General features: G+C 41.9%; 1 protein-coding gene and 1 long non-coding RNA gene across 2 annotated transcripts in view; one reads left to right on the top strand and one right to left on the bottom strand.

Annotated features, from left to right (window-relative positions):
* Window positions 1–8,087, top strand: part of CCND2 (cyclin D2) — a 41,730-nt gene extending 33,643 nt beyond the window's left edge. The window contains exon 5 of the mRNA XM_072145419.1: window positions 1,012–8,087. Within this exon, the coding sequence (XP_072001520.1) occupies window positions 1,012–1,167 (156 nt within the window). The 3' untranslated portion in view covers window positions 1,168–8,087. The remainder of the gene's footprint in view (window positions 1–1,011) is intronic.
* The window catches only part of LOC140126219 (uncharacterized), a 173,943-nt gene that overhangs the window by 139,566 nt on the left and 15,143 nt on the right, over window positions 1–19,234 (bottom strand). The window contains exon 2 of the long non-coding RNA XR_011854785.1: window positions 16,530–16,591. This is a non-coding gene — a long non-coding RNA (uncharacterized lncRNA). The remainder of the gene's footprint in view (window positions 1–16,529; window positions 16,592–19,234) is intronic.

Genomic DNA, 19,234 nt, shown 5'->3' with positions numbered 1-19,234 from the left:
TGCCATATACCTCTGGCGTTGGCTTATCTCTATGGGGAACCAAAAGGATTGGGCATGTTGAATACAACTACAGGCGGTCCCTTTCTTAAAGGGAACCTACCACCACGAATCTACCTATAAAAGGTAGATCGGGTGGTAGGTGGATCAATAGGACGTGAGGATTAGCCCTTGTAAGGGCTAATCCTCACATCCCGCACTGTTTCTCTAACTTTTATTATCTCTATATGTAAATTTTGTTATGCGGCTACTGGTGCTTGGAGGCCCCAGTAGCCTCTTTACTCCTCCTACTCACAATCTTCGGTGCGCAGCTCCTCGTAGCTGCGCGCCCTTGTCTGACGAACCTGCCGTCTGCGCATGCACAGAACAGCAGGCCAGCCCACTGTGCAGCTTCGGCGCAGTGATCACACAGGCGCACTGAAGATTGTGAGTAGGAGGCTACTGGGGCTAAAAGGGCTATTCTCGCGTCCTATTGATCCACCTACCACCAACCTTTTATAGGTAGATTCGTGGTGGTAGGTTCCCTTTAAGGACACCCGACTTACAAACGACCCCTAGTTAAAGACAGACCCTCTGCCCCCTGTGACCTCTCTGGATGTTTTACTATAGTCCCAGACTGCAGTGATCAGCTGTAAGGTGTCTGTAATGAAGCTTTATTGATAATCCTTGGTCAAAATACAGCAAAAAATTTTGACCAAATTTTTGTCAATGGGGCAAAAAAAATTTTTTTTGTCTGAATCTACAATTATGAAGTTTACAGTTTCAACTTGCATACAAATTCAACTTAAGAACAATCCTATGGAACCTTTTACATAACTGCCTGTACTAGTTTTTCTTCCCTCCCCCCCAACACCTAGCATTGAAGGAAACATATTCGATGATCGGTGCGGTTCCTAGAGTATATCCAAGAAGTGTAATCAAAAAAATTCTAGCCCATAGTCAAATGTATATTAAATATAAAATTATCTGATTTATAAAATACTAATTACATAAATTCTTTTTTTTTTTCCCCAGGATTGCCTTAAAGCTTGTCAAGAACAGATCGAGTCCGTTCTAGTCAGCAGCCTTAGACAAAACAGACCGCCGACCCAACAAAGGAACGCCGTCAAGTCTGTGGACGAACTGGACCAGGCCAGCACCCCTACAGACGTGCGGGACATCAACTTGTGAGGAGTTCTTACGGCGAAAGAGTCTCTCACCCTTGTTCTGTATTTTCTAGAACAAAACCTGTTTATATCTGCTCTCCCACTTAGATAAAAAAAAACAAAAACAAAATATTTAAAAACTATTTTAAATACAAAAAAAAAGAAAAAAAAAGTATTTTGTTTTTTTCGGTGCCTGTGATGTCCTTTTAGAAGGGAATCCCACAATATATTTGATAATTGCTGTTCTTATTATTATTATATATTGTTAAATTTAAGTGCTTATGTAAGCATAAAACCGTAGCTAGAGTAAAGTGTAAGCCTGCATCTGTGGGATGAAAACGTAGGTAATTTTTATTTTTTATTTCTATTTGTAGTCGCTTACACCTCTCGCTAGATGTCAGAGAGGAGTGGGCGCCATGTATGTGGTTTTCAAATATATCTAGATTGCAAAGCAAAAGACTAATGGATTCTAGAGGGCAACGGGAGGTGCGATCCCTAAATTAGACTGAAGCTTATTTTTGAATGATTTGGGATCGGATGTAACTTTTTTTTATTTTATTTTTTGTTTTAAATCTAAAAGAGAGGTGCTTTCTGAATCTCCTATTTAGTTCTGTTTACTTTTGCTGTCTATGGTAGCTGCTACCGAAAAAGAAAAAAAGATGCTTTATTTTTTGCAAGCCTTAGGCAGGTGTTTGTTTTTTTTTTTCTTAAATGATTTTTTGTTTGTTACTTTATAGTTTTTTTTTCGTTCCTAAACAAGTGTTTTTATTATAAGCATGTCTGGGATTAGAAGGAGGCTCGCTTAGCCAGCTGTGGACATGTAAACTACACAAGAATGTATTTTAGATTTAGAATTTTAGATTTTTTTTTTTTTAATTTTTTGAAAAGTCCCAGTGAGCTAAACAAATTTTTTTTTTTTTTTAAATAAAAACAAAGAAAGGTACTCCTTCACACCTCCTTATCTTTTATAAAAAAAAATTCCCATTCCAAAAAGTTTAGGGGAAAAATATTAGATGTTAGCATAGAAAAAAAAAATGTAATTAAATACATTTTTTGAAATTGTTTTAAACGCATCCCAAAAATTTTCATAACCGTACAAAGCTAGTCCGACCATTTTGAAATATTTTAATTTTTTATGTTGTTTTGGCTGCTCGTTAATGGCCGGACATTTAGCTACATGTTAAGTGTAGCTTAAAAAAAGTGGGGTTAAAAAAAAAATATATATATATATAATATGCCCTGTTCCCATAAAAAAAATTTTTGTCTTCACTAGTGGTTTATATGGTTGGTCCGCCATTAGCATTATTGTAAACCATTCCATTCATAAAAGCACTTTGTAATTTGTTCCTAAGGGATAAGATGGGATGGTTTACGAAAACTTTGCTGACCACGTGGCATCCTTTGTCCCGCCTCTGCGCACACCACTGCCGATTTTTATGTTACGGTGTTGCTGGATTTTTTTTTTTTGACACCTGCCTTGGATGACATTCCTTGAACGACATTCCGAATACATACACAAAAAAAAAAAAAAAAAGATCCTGAAGGATGCCCCGCCCCTTCGGTTGTCTTTATCGATCATTCGATCATCGATCGATCATTATCGATCCACGTTAAGACTCAAATTATTTTTTTTTTGCGCGAGAAACGGTAGACAACTAGTTATCTTGTTACACCGTTGTACTTGAATTTATTTTCTCCAGCAATTTGTTAGTTTTTTTTTTTTGTTTTTTTTTTAATGCTGTTGCAACTTTATTTTTTTCTCCGCACAGTTATTTGACACGTTTGTTGAGCTGTTGCTTAAAAATGTTTGCAAGTTTTATCTTTAATTTTTTTTTTTCCAATTAAAAAGTACAAGACAATTAAATGGGGTTATGTGGCGAGGTGAGGACTAAGTGAATATATATAATTTTTTTTATTATTTTTTTTTTTGCGCTGCTAAGGAGCTCTGATTTGTTTCATTCTTATTCACATTAACAGTACTTAGCTGTATTGTTTCACTGAGTGTGCTGCTATTTTATAAACATTTTTATAATATATTATTTTACTGCTTAAAATTTTTTTTTCCAATCCTGAAGTAAAGTAGATGGTTAAGTTGGACGTTTGAGGATTTTTTTGTTTTGGATTACTGGAAATGCCCTTGTACAGGTTTTTGTTTTTTCTTCTAATAGCCGTGTCGGTGGGTTGTTTTTTTTGTTTTTTTTCTGATCACACCCTTTTAAAGATGGTAGACTTACCTCAGGTTTACTGGATACAAAATGGTTCCTGCTCTCACAATACCTCACACTTTACAGTTTTTCCTCTGGGAGCCTAGTGCAATGGTGCAAATTCAGCAGGGATCTGTGTTTGCGCTTGACGTCTTGCTACTCATTCCCTTTAAGGTTTTGTCAGGTTAGAAGGGGACGGTGGAATTGCATCTTTTTTTTAGATGGAAAATAAAAATGGCCGTGTTGACTGGTCATGATGGACAAACATCTTGCAGTGACCATAGTGGGGGGGCCTTCATTCTGGCAAAACGGCGTTTACCAAAGTGCCCCTTTAAATTAAAAAATTGTATTAATGGGTCTGGATGCTTCCATATGGGGCTTTAAGACCCAACCACCACTTGTTGACTGATACCTACGCCGGCTACGAGTTGGGTGTAGATAAAAAAGTCACATGGCTATCGGAGCCATTCACCATAAAGAAGGCGCCTGAGCAGTGAATTTAAAGACTGTCTTGATAGGTGTCCCCCATTGTTGAGGCTACGATCAATTGGAATGAGCCACGTAATTCTTCTGCTGCATTTAAGGCGGCCATTTTGAAGGCTGGGCCAGATGATGTCAACCAGGTCACTGTAGCATGTTCACCATCTGTCTTATGCATGTGGTAAACATAGTAGGGCGTGTCCCGATTTTGGATTAATGTGACATTAAAGTTAAAAAGGTACTTAGATAGGTGGGGTGCCCCTTAAAGTAGTCTGGAATCCCACGAAACTCGGAATACAGCCAAAATCTCGGGGTTTTAGATCATGGGAAGAGCGAGAGTAAATGGATTGAGGAGCAGCACATGCTTACCAGAATTATTATTTTCATTATTTTTGTTATTTTTATTATACTACCATTTTTTTAAGGTTCAACTTTCAGTTAAAAAAAAAAAAAAAAAATCGTCATTATGGTATTTAGTAAGAAAAAAAGAAAAATCACCTTTTTTAAAAAAAAATATTTTTAGTTTTGGGAGTTAAGGGAAAGGCATACCGTGTATATTAAAAGGCATGAAGATACTCTGATCTCACGCTCTTATGGATATGTATGGCATTTCACAAACCGCTTTGGTGAGCAATAGCGTCAGTTAAAACTGATCGATTTTCAAATTTTGAAATTTTTTTGTTTTGTTTTGTAAAAATGGACAGTTACGTTGCGTCTTGTGCATTTCTGGATTGGAAGAAGTTTAGTTATGTACTCGTGTATGTAGCTATTAAAACAGCTGCTAGACAAACCAGATCCAATCTTGCCACGTGAACTCTAGAGGGAGGGTAGTACGGAAGTTAAGAGACGCGTGTATTGTCTCGCCCTCCGAGGGGCGGCAAACGACTTCGGTTGTACATGACCTTTCCCGTTTGGTCTATTGTAACCAGACATGGATCACAAATTTCAGTTGGAGAAGTCTTGTAGGGCAAGTACCGATACACCATGATCTGGGATTTAAAGGGTGTTTACCGAAAGTGATGCAAAATGTGTGTCCTCTTTAAATTTATGCTAATTAGCATGAAAGTGACAATATAAGGTATTTGAATTTGTTATTTTAATGACACCAGCACAATAACCTTGTCTATTGGATCTAAATCGATAGAAACGAGGTCTATTAATTTTTTGTTGTTTTTGTCTGTGGCCTATTCACCATTAGGTAGCAGGAAGTCCTGTATTTTAGGAGACAAGTAACGAACTTGAGTTTAAATCAGCTGTTGGCGAACTACACGTCTCAGAGAGATTTATGGATCGGCCTCCATAGCTGTGGTGAACTTCGGGTGGCCATAGCCTAATTTAGGACATTATAAAATGTACTAGACTTTTGTGGTAATTGTGTAAATGCTGAAAACATGTTTTAATTTAAAAATTTAGAAAAAAAAAAATTAGAATTTTTTTTTTTTGTGTTTTTTTTTTTTTTTTTAAGTATTTCATGAAAACGTTATCTGTTGTATATACACACAGTGGCGGTAAACGGGCCACAAATTGCAGCGGTTATAAAGGAATCGCTATAAATTTGGTTCCATTAGTGCTGCAGTTAAGATGGCCGCCTCCCCACTGCCGGTATTACGACGGGTACACCTTAAAAAGTTTGCCAAAGCCTGACCTCCTGAAACGTGCTGTCCGAGGGCTGATTTTATAAGACTGCTATTCTGTAATGCTGCTTGAAATGGGAAAAAATAAAAAAAATTAAAAAATAATAAAAAAAATAATAAAATTCCAGCAGGCGTCATATGGTATAAAAAAAAAACTAATATGACCAATGTTTTTTTTTTTTTTTTTTTTTTTCTTCATGACAACTTTGATTTGTAACTGGAGTAATCTAAAAGACAATAGAAATCCCAAAGCTTACTCTACAAAAACGATAGCAGTCGGGGGGGGGGGGGGGTGTTAAAGATCTTCATATGACATCACGCTATTTATTGGTAACTCAATGGCGGCTAGATGCCAAATTCCAAATATTTTGGAAATGTAAAAAAAAAAAAAAAAAAGCTGCCGACGCCCATTTTAGGTGTATTTACGGGGCAGGAACGGGGGAATGTTTGTGCACGATTTCCCTTCTGTCTTGTTTCCAAAGTTGATGTTTTTTTTTGTTAATATTGATTTGTACAAATGTAATGGCACCCACTGTCCAAAGCACATTAAAGACACGTGTCATTTGCCAAGAACCTTATGTTATCCCAGTCTGTGGAGTTTTTTTTTTAATGGGGGGGGGGGGTAAATGTTGACATTACGATCAGATCATGGTGGGGGCAACTTGACGGTCACATTACATTCGCTCTGTAACATTGGGGACATAACGAAACGAAAGACCGATTTTTCTTGCATGGAAGTTACGTCTTTCTTTCCCTATGAACTTTTCGAAAAAACCTAAATTACTGCGTAGAGAAAAATAATAAACGCACATCCTGTCACACAAAAATTGTGATAAAAACTAGAAGCTACATTCTGTATAAGGGTCGGGACCTGGGAATACCCACTTTGTTGCAAAATCATAGACAAACCCCCGGGAATTCAAGTAGACCTAGTATTCTTTTTGGCCAACTTCTTCAAAAGGGGTTGTCCCAGAATTGCCAAGAGGTTTAAAATGTTAATGATCTAGGATAGATGTTTTATATCAAATTGGTAGTAGTCCCACTCCCAGCACAGATCATCTTTTTTCAGAACTTGATAACCATTGAATGGAACAGGAAACAGACTCTGCATCTGAATCTAAACTACAGTAACCTGATCTGACTACAAGACAGGAAGTCAAACTGCCTACTTCCTGTTTATAGACTAGCGGACCTGACGTCCGAACGCATAACAGCCAATTCAGAAAATGCATTGCAGAAAATGAACTCCCGTTGGCCAACTATAGTCATGGCTGGGAAATAGGGGTGTGGATTTGCCAGATTGGCTGTTTAGCTGGCAAGACATCCAGGTTGGCCAATTGAACCCGAACACCGAATTGGGACTTTGGGTCCGCTATTCTCTTTTCCTGTTACATTATTTGTTTATTGGCTGCTGAGAACAGCTGATCTTTGGCGGTTCTGGGTGTTGAACCTTGCACCAATCTGATCTAATATATATATATATATATATATATATATATATATATATATATATATATATATATATATCTTAGAAATATTTTTAGCTTTTAAGGCCGGATTCACACGACCGGTGCCCGCCGTACCGTAGCACACGGCAGCGCGCGGGGAGAGGAGGAGGGGGAGAGCGCTGCTCACCCCCGCCCCTCTCCATAGGGATACATGGCGCACGGCGCCGTATGCCCTGAAAAAATAGGACATGTCCTATTTTTTCACGGGGTACGGTGCCGCACACGTTGCGCGCCCATTGCCGTCTATATCGTGTATATATATACACGTCCCCCTTGCGGTCGTGTGAATGCAGCCTAAGGGAAAGTAGGGGCAAAGGTGGCTTATAGGCTTGAAGTTGGAGTCCTTTAAATGAAGAGCCACCTCACGGGTGGTCATTGAATTATTTATACACAGGACATCAGATCTCTGTTGTTGTGATGGAACACTCATCGCTTATCCAGCACTTAGGCGATTCTGTGGCAATCCCTTTAAGGACTTTGATGATAAACACAACAGTTTTTGACATTCCGAAGGCCAGTTCCACAGTGACCAGTATTCTACGGCTATAAGCTAAATCCTAATAATAAATATTACCTTAGTGAGGAAGGTGATGCTGCTGGCCACAATTTTTTGTCTCCTCTTAATTTCAAAACACGTCCTCAATGGCCCTAAACACTCCCCCCATTGGCAAGTGGATGTTTTTGTTTAATTTATTTTTCACCAAGTACCTCAATCACTCTGCACAACCGTCTCATTTCCTCGTTGCTTTAATAGAGTGTGATGCCATATCAAGTCTATGTTCTCTCACAATGTACTTTATAAAAATTTTAAGAAGTCAAAAAAAAAAAAAGTTGTGACAATGACATGGTCAGGGAACGATAGAACGTGTAGGGTTAAATTAAATAAATGAACTTTTTAGAACGTACGTGAGATTTCCTATGGTGGGGGAAGACTGATGGCTTTGTAGTCGGATCTATTACATGATGGCACAGGTCTTGTCTGTTCAGTGTTAAAAGTGGTTACTTTTTTTTTTTTTATTATTAACATGTTAATTGACTTAGTTTCGAGATGGATTCATGAAATGTGTTTTTGGAGGGGAACAAGAATGCTGTTTGGGCAATAAATACACCTTGACCTAAGCTGACTCCATTCGCTTTTTTATTCGCGCCGTTTCTATAAAAGGCCCTCGACTTGAGCAAATAAAAGAAATTATCTCAACAAGAGGGATTTGGCAGCCGCTTCGCGATCTTCTGATGGATATCCCGGACGGGAAGATAGATAAATACATGGCTATGACATCACCTAAGTGCTGAGGAATGCGGCCAATGATCTCGGGATAGTCTGTGGATTTCAGGGCTATCGCAAACAAAACTTCAAGGCCATGTAATATATTAGTTCAGGGCACATTGACCCGACACCCAATCTCCCTACATCGGCCGTAGTTATACATTTTTTATTCCTACTATGGGAATTTGAATTCTATTCATGCTGCGCTGTACAAAAATTCACCATTTGCCCATGTATTTATCCATCTCCGACACTGTGGAACCGGCCTACCAGAGGATCCCCCGATGAACCGAGACTCCGAACAATAGTGGATCCCAGATTACACTGGAAGCCACATTTTCATGCTAGGATGGTCTACTTCCCAATGGGACCAGGTATGGTGGGTGGCCCAAGAAGCCTCAGTCCGACACTGATCTCATCCACATACTATGGTTTCTTCTTTTGTATTCCACCTCACTAGTGAAATGGGGGGTTGGGCAGGTAGCAAAACTACCTTTTAGTGAAACCTGCCAGGTTTTATCTTTTACGCTAAATAACTTGTGAAAGATGACCAAAGTCTACCCTTGGTTTTCTGTTGGCATATGTGGCCATGGGGTGTCAACGGTGGTATGTATCATGACCAGCGTATTTTACGCACTATATTTTGAGCGTAAATGGATAATTTATGATGAAATATGTGCCTCGTCAAGTTTTATGCACACGCTTCACTGGTTCTATAGGCTTTAAGACTGATGGTGCACATTAACAACCTCTATAGGGTCTCGGCAGGACATGCATCCATCGAGGCCAATGGTGCCGACGGAGACCTTAGCCTTCTTTTATGCCACTTTTTTGCCGAATGTGCCGAAGGTGGTGGAAAAAAAAAAAAAAAACCTTTATCTGTGTACACGGATAGATGTTGTAACAACAACTGCCCAAGACTTCTGGTTGCCCACTGGTCTCTACAGCAAGAGTCTGACTAGTGGGAGTCTGAGCACTGGAAACCTCAACATTCCTGACCATGGTGGACATCAAATACACCTGAATAGGATCAAATACTTGTATGCAAATTACAGAACCCCTCCCCCCCCCCCTCTTTGATTATCATAGAGGGAAACAACAAACATTGGGGGTCATTTACTTACCTGGTCCTGTCGCGATCCAGCGTCGTGTTCTCCTGCGAGGATTCAGGTCTTCCGGCGATTCACTAAGGTTGTGCGCCCGATGTCCACCAGGTGTTGCTGCTGCGCCGAGGTCCGCCGGAGTTCACCAACCTATTCCCGGTGCATGTGAGTGATTGATTTTGCGACACAATTCGTTTTTTTTTAATTCTGCGGTTTTTTTTCCCACGGCCGCGGCCCCCTGATTTCTGTGGCGTGAAAGCTGGCGCCGATGCGGCACAATCCGATTGCGTGCGTCAAAAATCCCGCGGCAATTCGCCGGAAATCAGAAAAATTCGGGAAACCCGACAAAAATGCGCGATTCAGACCCTTAGTAAATGACTCCCTTTGTGTAAAAATACAGGTAGCTGCATCAACTTAATGCTCATTAGTCTGCATGGGAGCTGTGTACATCAAACATTATTATAGCAAAAAAATAATTGTTGCAAAAGGAGAAATTGCCGTAAAAGTCCACCTTTGGAATAGGGGGATCAATTGAAGGCTCACATAGGGGGCATTTAAGGGCAACAATAGTTTCCTCTAAGAAATACATCTCGTTAACTAGAGCTAGAAAGGAGCCATTCTGAGAAGCTTCATGCTTTCTTTGTAAAGGGCTTTTCTCTCTCCCCTCACCCAAGATCATCCACTATGTCGAAAATTCATCAGCGGTGACCAGAAATCCCTTTTGAAATCTCACATTTCGCGGATTGGAGATCTGATTGACAGCTGAATGGGCGATGCAAATCTTTGATGTCTCGTGTATGGTGGGAGGTATTCACACATAACTTCTGGCCTGTTCCTCCTGCAAATGTGACTGCTATGAAGTCCTCATCTTGTATACCAGGACAGGCCTCGGAGAAGTCATCCCTGAGGCTCTCTAAGTACTAATGACCTCTCCATAGGCGTGCCCCATTAGTTGAAGCAACATGCGGCCTAAATGGACATATAATAAATCAAAAGTACACCAAGTTAATTGGTAATTTGAGTATTTTGGTAAGTAGTTTTACCATGAAAACAACTTACCTGCTACCCACAAGATAGTGGTAAAAGGGGTTATCCCATATTTCATTGTTATTAAATCATCTGGTCCATGGGTGTCTAACTGCTGGGAACCCCGTAATCCGTAGCATGGCCCTCATAGTTCACAAAATAGGATCCCCTTCTCTCTAATTGGATAAAGCAGAAGGGTGAGCATGCATCGGGAGCACTGGTACTACTTCACCGTCTATGGCTGAGAGCTTTGCTAACTAATTTCTGGGAGCACCCATAGAAATGAATGGAGCGGCAGAATCACTCTCTTATTAGTGAGAACTGGACCCCTTAAACTGCGGGGTATGTGGTGTTCTCCTCATCAATGATGGACCTCCACTGAACACATTGGGGCTCATTTACTAAGGGTCTGAACACCGCACTTTCGTTGGGTTTCCCGAATATTTACAAATTTTGCAGCACGCGATCGGATTTTGGCACACCGGCTTGCACGCGACAGAAATCGGGGGGCGTGGCCGACAACCCGTCAGATTCAGACAAACCGCGGAATTTAAAAAAGGTTTTGTGTCGCAAGATTAAGCACTCACATGCACCAGGAAGAAGAAGGTGAACTCTTGCGGACATCAGCGCAACAGCGACACAGGAAGGAACTCGGACGCATGATCTTAGTGAATCGCGCCGGACCCGAATCCACGTCGGACAACGCACCGCAGCATTGAGACAGGACCGGGTAAGTAAATCTGCCCCATTGTTATCTCCAAACAATGAAACTCTCAACCCCCCCACCCACACCAGAGACCTCTTTTGACCATGATCAGGGACCATTATCTAGACGGAACAACAGGCGTAGTGCCACTCTATTGCTCGGCTACCTTCATCCGTCCTGTGGAAGCCGCTGCGTAGCAGATACTAAGAAACCCTCAATGGTTGAACTGGAAGTTACTCATCTCAAATTTGATAAAAGGGCCCACTCCTACCATGTACTATTTATGATATTGGTGGTGTCTTGCTTATTAAGTGCCCCAAAAAATAAGGAATAAATTAAAATTTATGGACATTTTTCTCTTCAATGATGTGGCCTGGAATTGGAAATTTAGACAATGTAATTGGGTACAGAGGGGGATGTGCAACAGGTCAACTTTTCTTGCCTTGTCTTGAAGAATAAGCCCATTAGCGGTCACACAGCGCTGCCAGTTGGAACGCCATCACCTGCATAAACCCTGGTTTCTCGACAGTGACGACGCGCGGTGATGCACGGCTGCCAATAGTTCAAATTGCTCCTTTTGTGTCTTTGGCATTTATAAAAGGCGTCGGTCGCCAAACAACATTTCAAAGTACATTTCTTATCAGGTATCTATGACTACAAAGTCACAGCCGAGAATTATCCGAATTGTTTCAGCTTCAAGCAATAAGAACAATAAAGATTTACTCAATAACCAGGACACAAAAAAAAAAAAAAAAGCCTCATTCTACCAGAAAATGAAATTTTTGTTTCGGGACGTAAAAAAAAAAAAAAAGTCGATTCTGGGTCATTTCACCCATTGAAGGCAGGGGAATTTTAGCCCCCATTTTGCCAATGGTTTAGGGTCTAATCAGAATCGAAAATTACGAATCATTAATTTTACAAACGCAAAATGGAGGTTTTCTACAGTATAAATTTTTTAAAAAAAATTTATGAAACCCGACTTTCGACCAAATTTATTAGAATGGACGTTGGGCCACATTTATCACAGCTTGTATGCCTGAAAATAGGCGTACAAACCACAATTTAATTGCAATTCCATACACAGAGCTGGCAATTGCAACTTCTCCGCCCTCTAGGCCGGTTGGGGAGGTGCCGAGGAAAACATTACCTCTAGATTACATTGTAAAGCAGCCCTGTGGGGGTCTCAGTGATGGGACGGGTGATTCGATGTACTCCTGTTGCACCTCAAGATGACTGGAGCAGCCGGACACTGCACTGAATCCCAGCACTGAAGCCCCCACCGATCAGCAAGTAAGCCCCTTTCCTGTGGATAGGGCCTAACTTGCTTTGTAAGACCACCTCTTTAACATAAGAAGTATGCCAGAAAACCTAATAACATGCATAGTATGCATAGTGCAGAGTAATAGCCAAACCAGTGTATGTATTATATGATCATTCTGTGTTCGGCACCACCCAATTCTCCATCGCTCTGCATTTTGTGGTCCATGTCCCAACACAAACCGGCAGCGCCGACGACTGTCCCTTCTATCAGGATGTCATTACTGGACCAAGAAGAGCAGCAACATGACCAGGCATCTTCAGAAGCAGAGTAGCAGAGGATCCAAATGTCTATCTAACATTAACCATGGAGAGATACAACCACCATTGTCAAAAATTAGTTTTAAACTTGTCCATAAACTATGTGGTCCAAGAGCCAGGTGGCATCTAAATCTTAACCACTACGGTTCAAACACCAGTTCCGTGAATTGATGACTTCTTTCGGTTGACACCGTGTGGGGTTCCTAACTTTATACTGACTGTTCCTCAACTTACATCCCTACAGCTTTTACATTAGCCATTTAGATAATATCCCAATTTAGTTACCTGTATATACTCGTGTATAAGCCGACCCAAGTATAAGCCGAGGCCCCTAATTTTACCACAAAAACTGGGAAAACCTATTGACTCGAGTATAAGCCGAGGGTGGGAAATGCATTGGTCACAGCCTCCCCATTATATAGCCTGCCGGACCCTGCCCCATAGTATATAGCCTGCCGGACCCTGCCCCATAGTATATAGCCTGCCAGCCCATACACCCCAGTATATAGCCAGCCCCCTGCCCCAGTATATAGCCAGCCCCCTGCCCCAGTATATAGCCAGCCCCCTGCCCCAGTATATAGCCAGCCCCCTGCCCCAGTATATAGCCAGCCCCCTGCCCCAGTATATAGCCAGCCCCCTGCCCCAGTATATAGCCAGCCCCCTGCCCCAGTATATAGCCAGCCCCCTGCCCCAGTATATAGCCAGCCCCCTGCCCCAGTATATAGCCAGCAGCGGGGGAAGACGGATAAGTGAGGTTTTATATTTTTTTTTTACTTGAGTATAAGCCGAGTTTGGGTTTTCAGCACATTTTTTTGTGCTGAAAAACTAGGCTTATACTCAAGTACATATATGGTAATTTTTTGGAAACTTCTCCTAGAAACTTGTTAACGTTATGGCCATGAAGGAGCTTTTCTAACCAGAAGAACCTTTCAACGTGAACGCTGCAACCTGTAGACACATCAATACGCCCACATCCCTTCCATCAGATTGCCGCATCACCAAACTACCTCAAAAAAAGTCTTATCTTAATCTTTATGAGCCATTTCAACTTTAAGACTTTTCCGTAAACCATGGGGTGAAATAAGGTCCTGGAGCCAAGTGGCACCAAAAGTATTACTTGACTCACCGAGGTTCTACTTTCACTTCCATGGACTTCTACGAGATGACATTTCCCAAGGGTCGACGCCATCCGTTGCTCTTTATATGAGATCTCCATTGTTATGACTTGACTTCTTGACGCTACATTATTTAGTCCACTCTATTCCGCTTACGGCTCTTTAGCTTTACACCAGTCGCTTAGACAATGCCCCGACTAGTCAAAATTTGGAAACCTCTCCTGGAAATTTTTGCGACCATAACACAAGACTTTTAAAACTTTATCATCTAGAAAGTAAGAGTGATAGGGGTTTTTCACAATTTCCTGGCACGAAAAACAGGATATATTGTTTAATAAGCCGGTTGCCTTTTCCTGTGTCGATGTTTCAGCTCCTCCGCTAATTTAGACACCTTTGTGGCTCCAAATTGGCAACGGGCAAGTTCAGACAGGGCTGGACTGTTATTCATCGCAGAACCTGGCTTAATATTTCCTGTCCAACATCTATGGAAATAAATGGCAGATCGAAATGTACTGCCCGAAATACAAGGTATATAACACAATCCGACTTGTGTTTTATTTCACTGGGAGCTATAATGGAGATTCCTGGCTTTCGCTGACAATTTCAAAAAGAGACAATTTAGCTCAGTACAATTTCTGGTAAATTGAATTAGCGTTTCAAACTCTTGGCTCGAGACAACTTTCAAAAAGATGGCGAGGATTTGTACTGTCTCATTTCTATATTTATTATATAGATCTTCAGAATTATTACATTAGTTTATCCTAGGACATGACAAATCCCCCGAGTCAGGTAGTCAACGTGCCTAGAAAATTGCATTATTTCCTATAAAAGTCTATGTTGGTTTTATTAGTTGGCAACTTAAAAAGAATTAAAATTTTGGCTCTCAAAGTGGTCAGATTGGCCCCCGATTTGTACAGTATTTTGCTCAACCTGGTTTATGTAATGTTTTGCATCGTTGGATATTGTTATTCATCCGCGTCTCGCTTCCAGAGCCATGTGCTGGCCAGGTGGTTTGTGCCGATGGCATAGTCTGGCTGCTAGGTTACCGAACGCCGCCTCAACTCCTGCAGCGGCTCTTGTTCTTCAATGTAGTCGAAACAACAGGCTCTGCTAGATGGCGTCAAGAAACGTGCCCCAGAAGATGATGGCCGGCCTGGAGGTCTACTATCTATTGATTACTTTGGCATCACTATTGACTTCCCGTTAGATCCTTACCGTGGTCTTGGTCCTAACCACACTCTCTGCTTGGTCCCTGCTTCCATAATCCTCATACTTACTCCTAGGCTTCTTCTGGTTTCTCCTCTGACCAGTTACATTCGGACTGATCTCCCGATGGAGACCACAGACTTGGAGCAGCAGCATGGTCAAGTGCCATCAGTGCTTCCGCTTCCCATCCATGACTTTTCTGAAGATTGCAACCTGTAGAAAAGTCTATACCTACTTGTTGGGTTTAAAGGGGCTTTCCCATGAAAGAAAATTCTCAGATTTCAATCCGCAAGGGATGTTTATGCAATAAAGATCATCAAAATCCCTTAATTTTCAATTTTTCTCAGTTTTATTACTGTTTTAGCTCCTAGAATTCAGTGATGGTCAGCGCAAAATTCCAGAGTATTGGCCAGGACTCTCTAAGCAGACACTTCATTATTCCTCTAGTTCTGTGTGCTGACAAGGTGTTAAGATTATCAGGGTACAGGTTTATATACACTTCCATTTACCTTCTGAACATTGTACTAGTATCTGACACAGAGATGAGACGGATCAGAGATGAGAGATGATGAGATCCATGACTATAACTATAGAGTGTTATTTTTGCATCATACATAACACACAATGACACTCTCAGCTCTGCTAACTCACCTATAACACACACAGATCTTCTATATTCCTTCCCTCCGCCTCCCCTGGTTAAAGATCTTAACTGTCTTTAGCTTGTAGCTTTACTCTCCTCAGAATGTGTTGATGTGCTGCTGTAGCTGGCAGGAAGTCAGTGTCTGTGTGAGCTCGTCCTGGAATGCAAGGGTGGGGGCAGGAGGCAGAGAGGAGCTCAGCGCGGCGTCACATAGAAGAGCAAGATGTCTACCGACACTGCTGTTCCAGGGTCGGGTCTATGGGCAACCAAAATTGTGCTCACTCGGACTGATAGAGACAGTTTGGAATGCTGTATTTTTGTGAATCACAGTGAATTAGAGAATTTGTTATTTTGTTATCCTGAGTACATTTAAGAAACTTGTCTTTTGGGAATACCCTTGTAAGGGTGAATACCAGAGTATACTTTAGACCATGCAAAACAGTCTAGGTTGTTGCTAAGAAAGTTCACATGCTGTTGGATGACCATAACAGATATTAACCATTTTCATGGCCCAGGTTATTATCCAAGGTGCAGTGGGGGGAACCTTTCAAGACTTGCATTTTAAATGCCAATCTCCGGCCTCTTAGTAGATTTGGGCGCAATCTCGACCAGGTCAGACCCCTTTATACCAGCTCTGACCTGGTGGAGATTTTGGCTATAGTCTCCAGCGGTTTTCCAGCTGAGACTATAATAAATGTGGTGGGATGGGGTGTTCATGCCCCTGCCTAACCCGCTCCCCAACACAACTGAAGTGGAAGTTTGGAAAACTCTCTGAAATGCTGGAGATGGGGAGATTTACTTCATAAAACACAAAACAACATAAGAACTAATAGCTAATTTTCCTTTTACTAATTAAAATTTTGGTGAAGTTATAAATAGAATTAAAAAAAAAAAAAAAAAAAATTTAAATTTCCTACCTTTATATTGTTTTTCTCTTCCCATTTGCCATAGATTAGGGTCTGCCTGGAAAGTGTAATTCCTAACAAAATGAGACAAAAGAGGGAAAGGGGTTCAGGTACTATGAAGCTGGGGTGATGCTGCCATGAAGTTATAGTTCCACAGCTGTTAGAAAAGGTTGCAGTATCTTCCAAGACGGAGTTTGAAGAGGCCACAAAGAGAATAAAAACATCCAGTTGGCCACAACATAGTTACATAATGGGGCACATTTACTTACCCGGTCCATTCGCGATCCAGCGCCGTGTTCTCCGTCGAGGATTCGGGTCTTCCGGCGATTCACTAAGGTAGGGCGCACGATGTCCACCAGGTGTAGTCCGCTGGAGTCCACTGAAGTTCACTATCCTATGCTGGGTGCAGGTAAGTGCGTGTCAAGCGACACTTTATTATTTTTTTTTTTAAATACCGTGGTTTTTCCGACGGCCACGCCCCCGATTTCCGTCGCATGCATGCCAGCGCCAATGCGCCACAATCCGATCGCGTGCGCCCAAAAAAAAACGGGGCAATTCGGCGCAAAATGGTAATATTCTGGAAACCCGACGGAAAAACGCAATTCGGGCCCTTAGTAAATGACCCCCAGTATGTTGCTAATCCATAGGAACTAGAACCAAAGCAGGCGTTTCTAAGGTCTCATTACATGCACGCCCACTTAACTACCAAAAATAAATAAATAATAAACAACTGCATCCAAATAATATGCAAAAAGAGTTCAAAAATTCAAAAACCAATCTTGCATAAAATGGGTAAAGAGCTTAAAGTGGAAGTGTCACCTTAGAGATCTTTGCTATCGTGAACTTTACACTACCTAGAAAAATGCTTCTGGTGTCATTTCAAAGATCAGAATCTTCGCTTGATTGATTCTTTGTGCTTCTAAACCTCTGATTTGAGTTAAAGACATAATAAGGATATTGATCGACAGCTTACATTCTTATAGTCTTTAACTGCCTCTATGGCCGCCACATGGAACTGCAATCTTCATCTTTAAAATGACACCAGAAGCAGGTTTATGGGTTATGCTATGAAGCCCAAGATATGGGTGTGTAAAGATACCGTTCCCCTCCAGCTTCAGCAGGATTTATCTACTCATATAAGTGGCACTAATCTGCCTGTACAGAAATGAAGGAAGTGGCAATTCGGGGAGGACGCCTTTGGACGACTTTCTCCCTTATACAAAGGAACTCTCGGTGCAGGATCAAAGTTTTTGTTAAAGAGTCTATTTTACTGTTATAAAAAGCCATAAAAACCAGTCATAAAAAGTGTTGGCAAAACCTGTATCGAACACATACTGAGTCGCACACAATCGTTTTTTTTGGCGCAAGACAATGCACTTACATGCAGCGGGAAGAAGAAGGTGAACTCCTGTGGACCTGAGCGGGGAAGCGACACATGCAGGATATCGGGCGCACAATCTTAGTGAATCGCGGCAGAGTGTATTATTCACGGACAACGCACTTTCTGTGAATTCCAAGGAGCAGGTAAGTAAATGTGGCGCAATTCCCCCCTTTAGGCCACCTTCAGATCAACTGGGCATGAAGGGGGGCGTGGCTTGCTGCAACATGGGACGGGACAGCGCATTACCGTCCCTGCCCCTAACCATAGACTATGCCCCTCTAGGTCTAAACAGTAGCGGGTCAAAGCGCAATTCCACAACTGCGCACGGGTGCAGCCACCGGTCGGATACCTCAGGAGGCCCGAGCCTACTGATCTGTCCAGCACGCAGTAGGGCAGGGGGGCTACATCATACTCTGGCGCACCATACTACTCCATGGAGGAGGGTTGTTCTGTTATTGTCTTATCAATGTGATATACAGGCAGTCCCTGGGTTACATACAAGATAGGTTCTTAAGCTGAATTTGTATGTAAGTCAGAACTAACCTTATATTTTATAATTGTAACTGCAGACAATTTTTTTTTTTTGAACCGGTGTAACTGGAAGAAGGATTATACATAAAGCTTCATTACATACACCTTACAGCTGATCATTACAGTCTGGGACTATAGTAACATCCAGAGAGCTTCACCAGACATCACAGTGGGCAGAGGGGTCCGTCTGTACCTAGGGATTGTCTGTAAGTCGGGTTTCCGACAAACAAAAGTTCTAGGGTCCAACTTTCTGATCAGTGGGGCACAGATCACGAAAACAAGGGGTCCGTTAGGGTCCCACGTACCTCCTTTGGACCCCTCGTCGCTCCGTCAGACTAATGGAGCAGACGGCCGCGCATGACCGCTCTGCTCCATTAATCTCTATGGAGCTGATGGAATTTGCCGAGCGCCGCGCTTGGCCATCTGTTCCTTTAGTCTGACGGACCAACCCCACAGATATTCGTGATCTGTGGGGTTCTCAGCACGGAGACCCCCACTGATCAATATTTTAGGCCCTATCCCGCGGATAGGGCCTAACTGTTGCTTGTGGAAAAACCCCTTTAAGTAGAGGACAGTTACAAAACATGTTACAAGCAAAACTTTGGTTTGGGTACTCACCGGTAACCTTATTATGGGAGATAACCCTTTGAATCCCACTGGCGCCATTTAAAGGTATGGAACCACATACGTCTCTATTCAACACCAGGGATCGGTGCCGGCACTGATCGCGGGTGTGTGAACCCTTTAAATGCTGACGGCACATCCACGCTACCATTTTCCCCAAGGAAGACGTCACACGGAGCGA

Source organism: Engystomops pustulosus, chromosome 4, assembly GCF_040894005.1.
Source record: "Engystomops pustulosus chromosome 4, aEngPut4.maternal, whole genome shotgun sequence".
In the NCBI taxonomy this organism is placed as follows: domain Eukaryota; kingdom Metazoa; phylum Chordata; class Amphibia; order Anura; family Leptodactylidae; genus Engystomops; species Engystomops pustulosus.
Note: the sequence above shows the minus strand (reverse complement) of the source record. Positions and strands in the feature narration are given on the sequence as shown.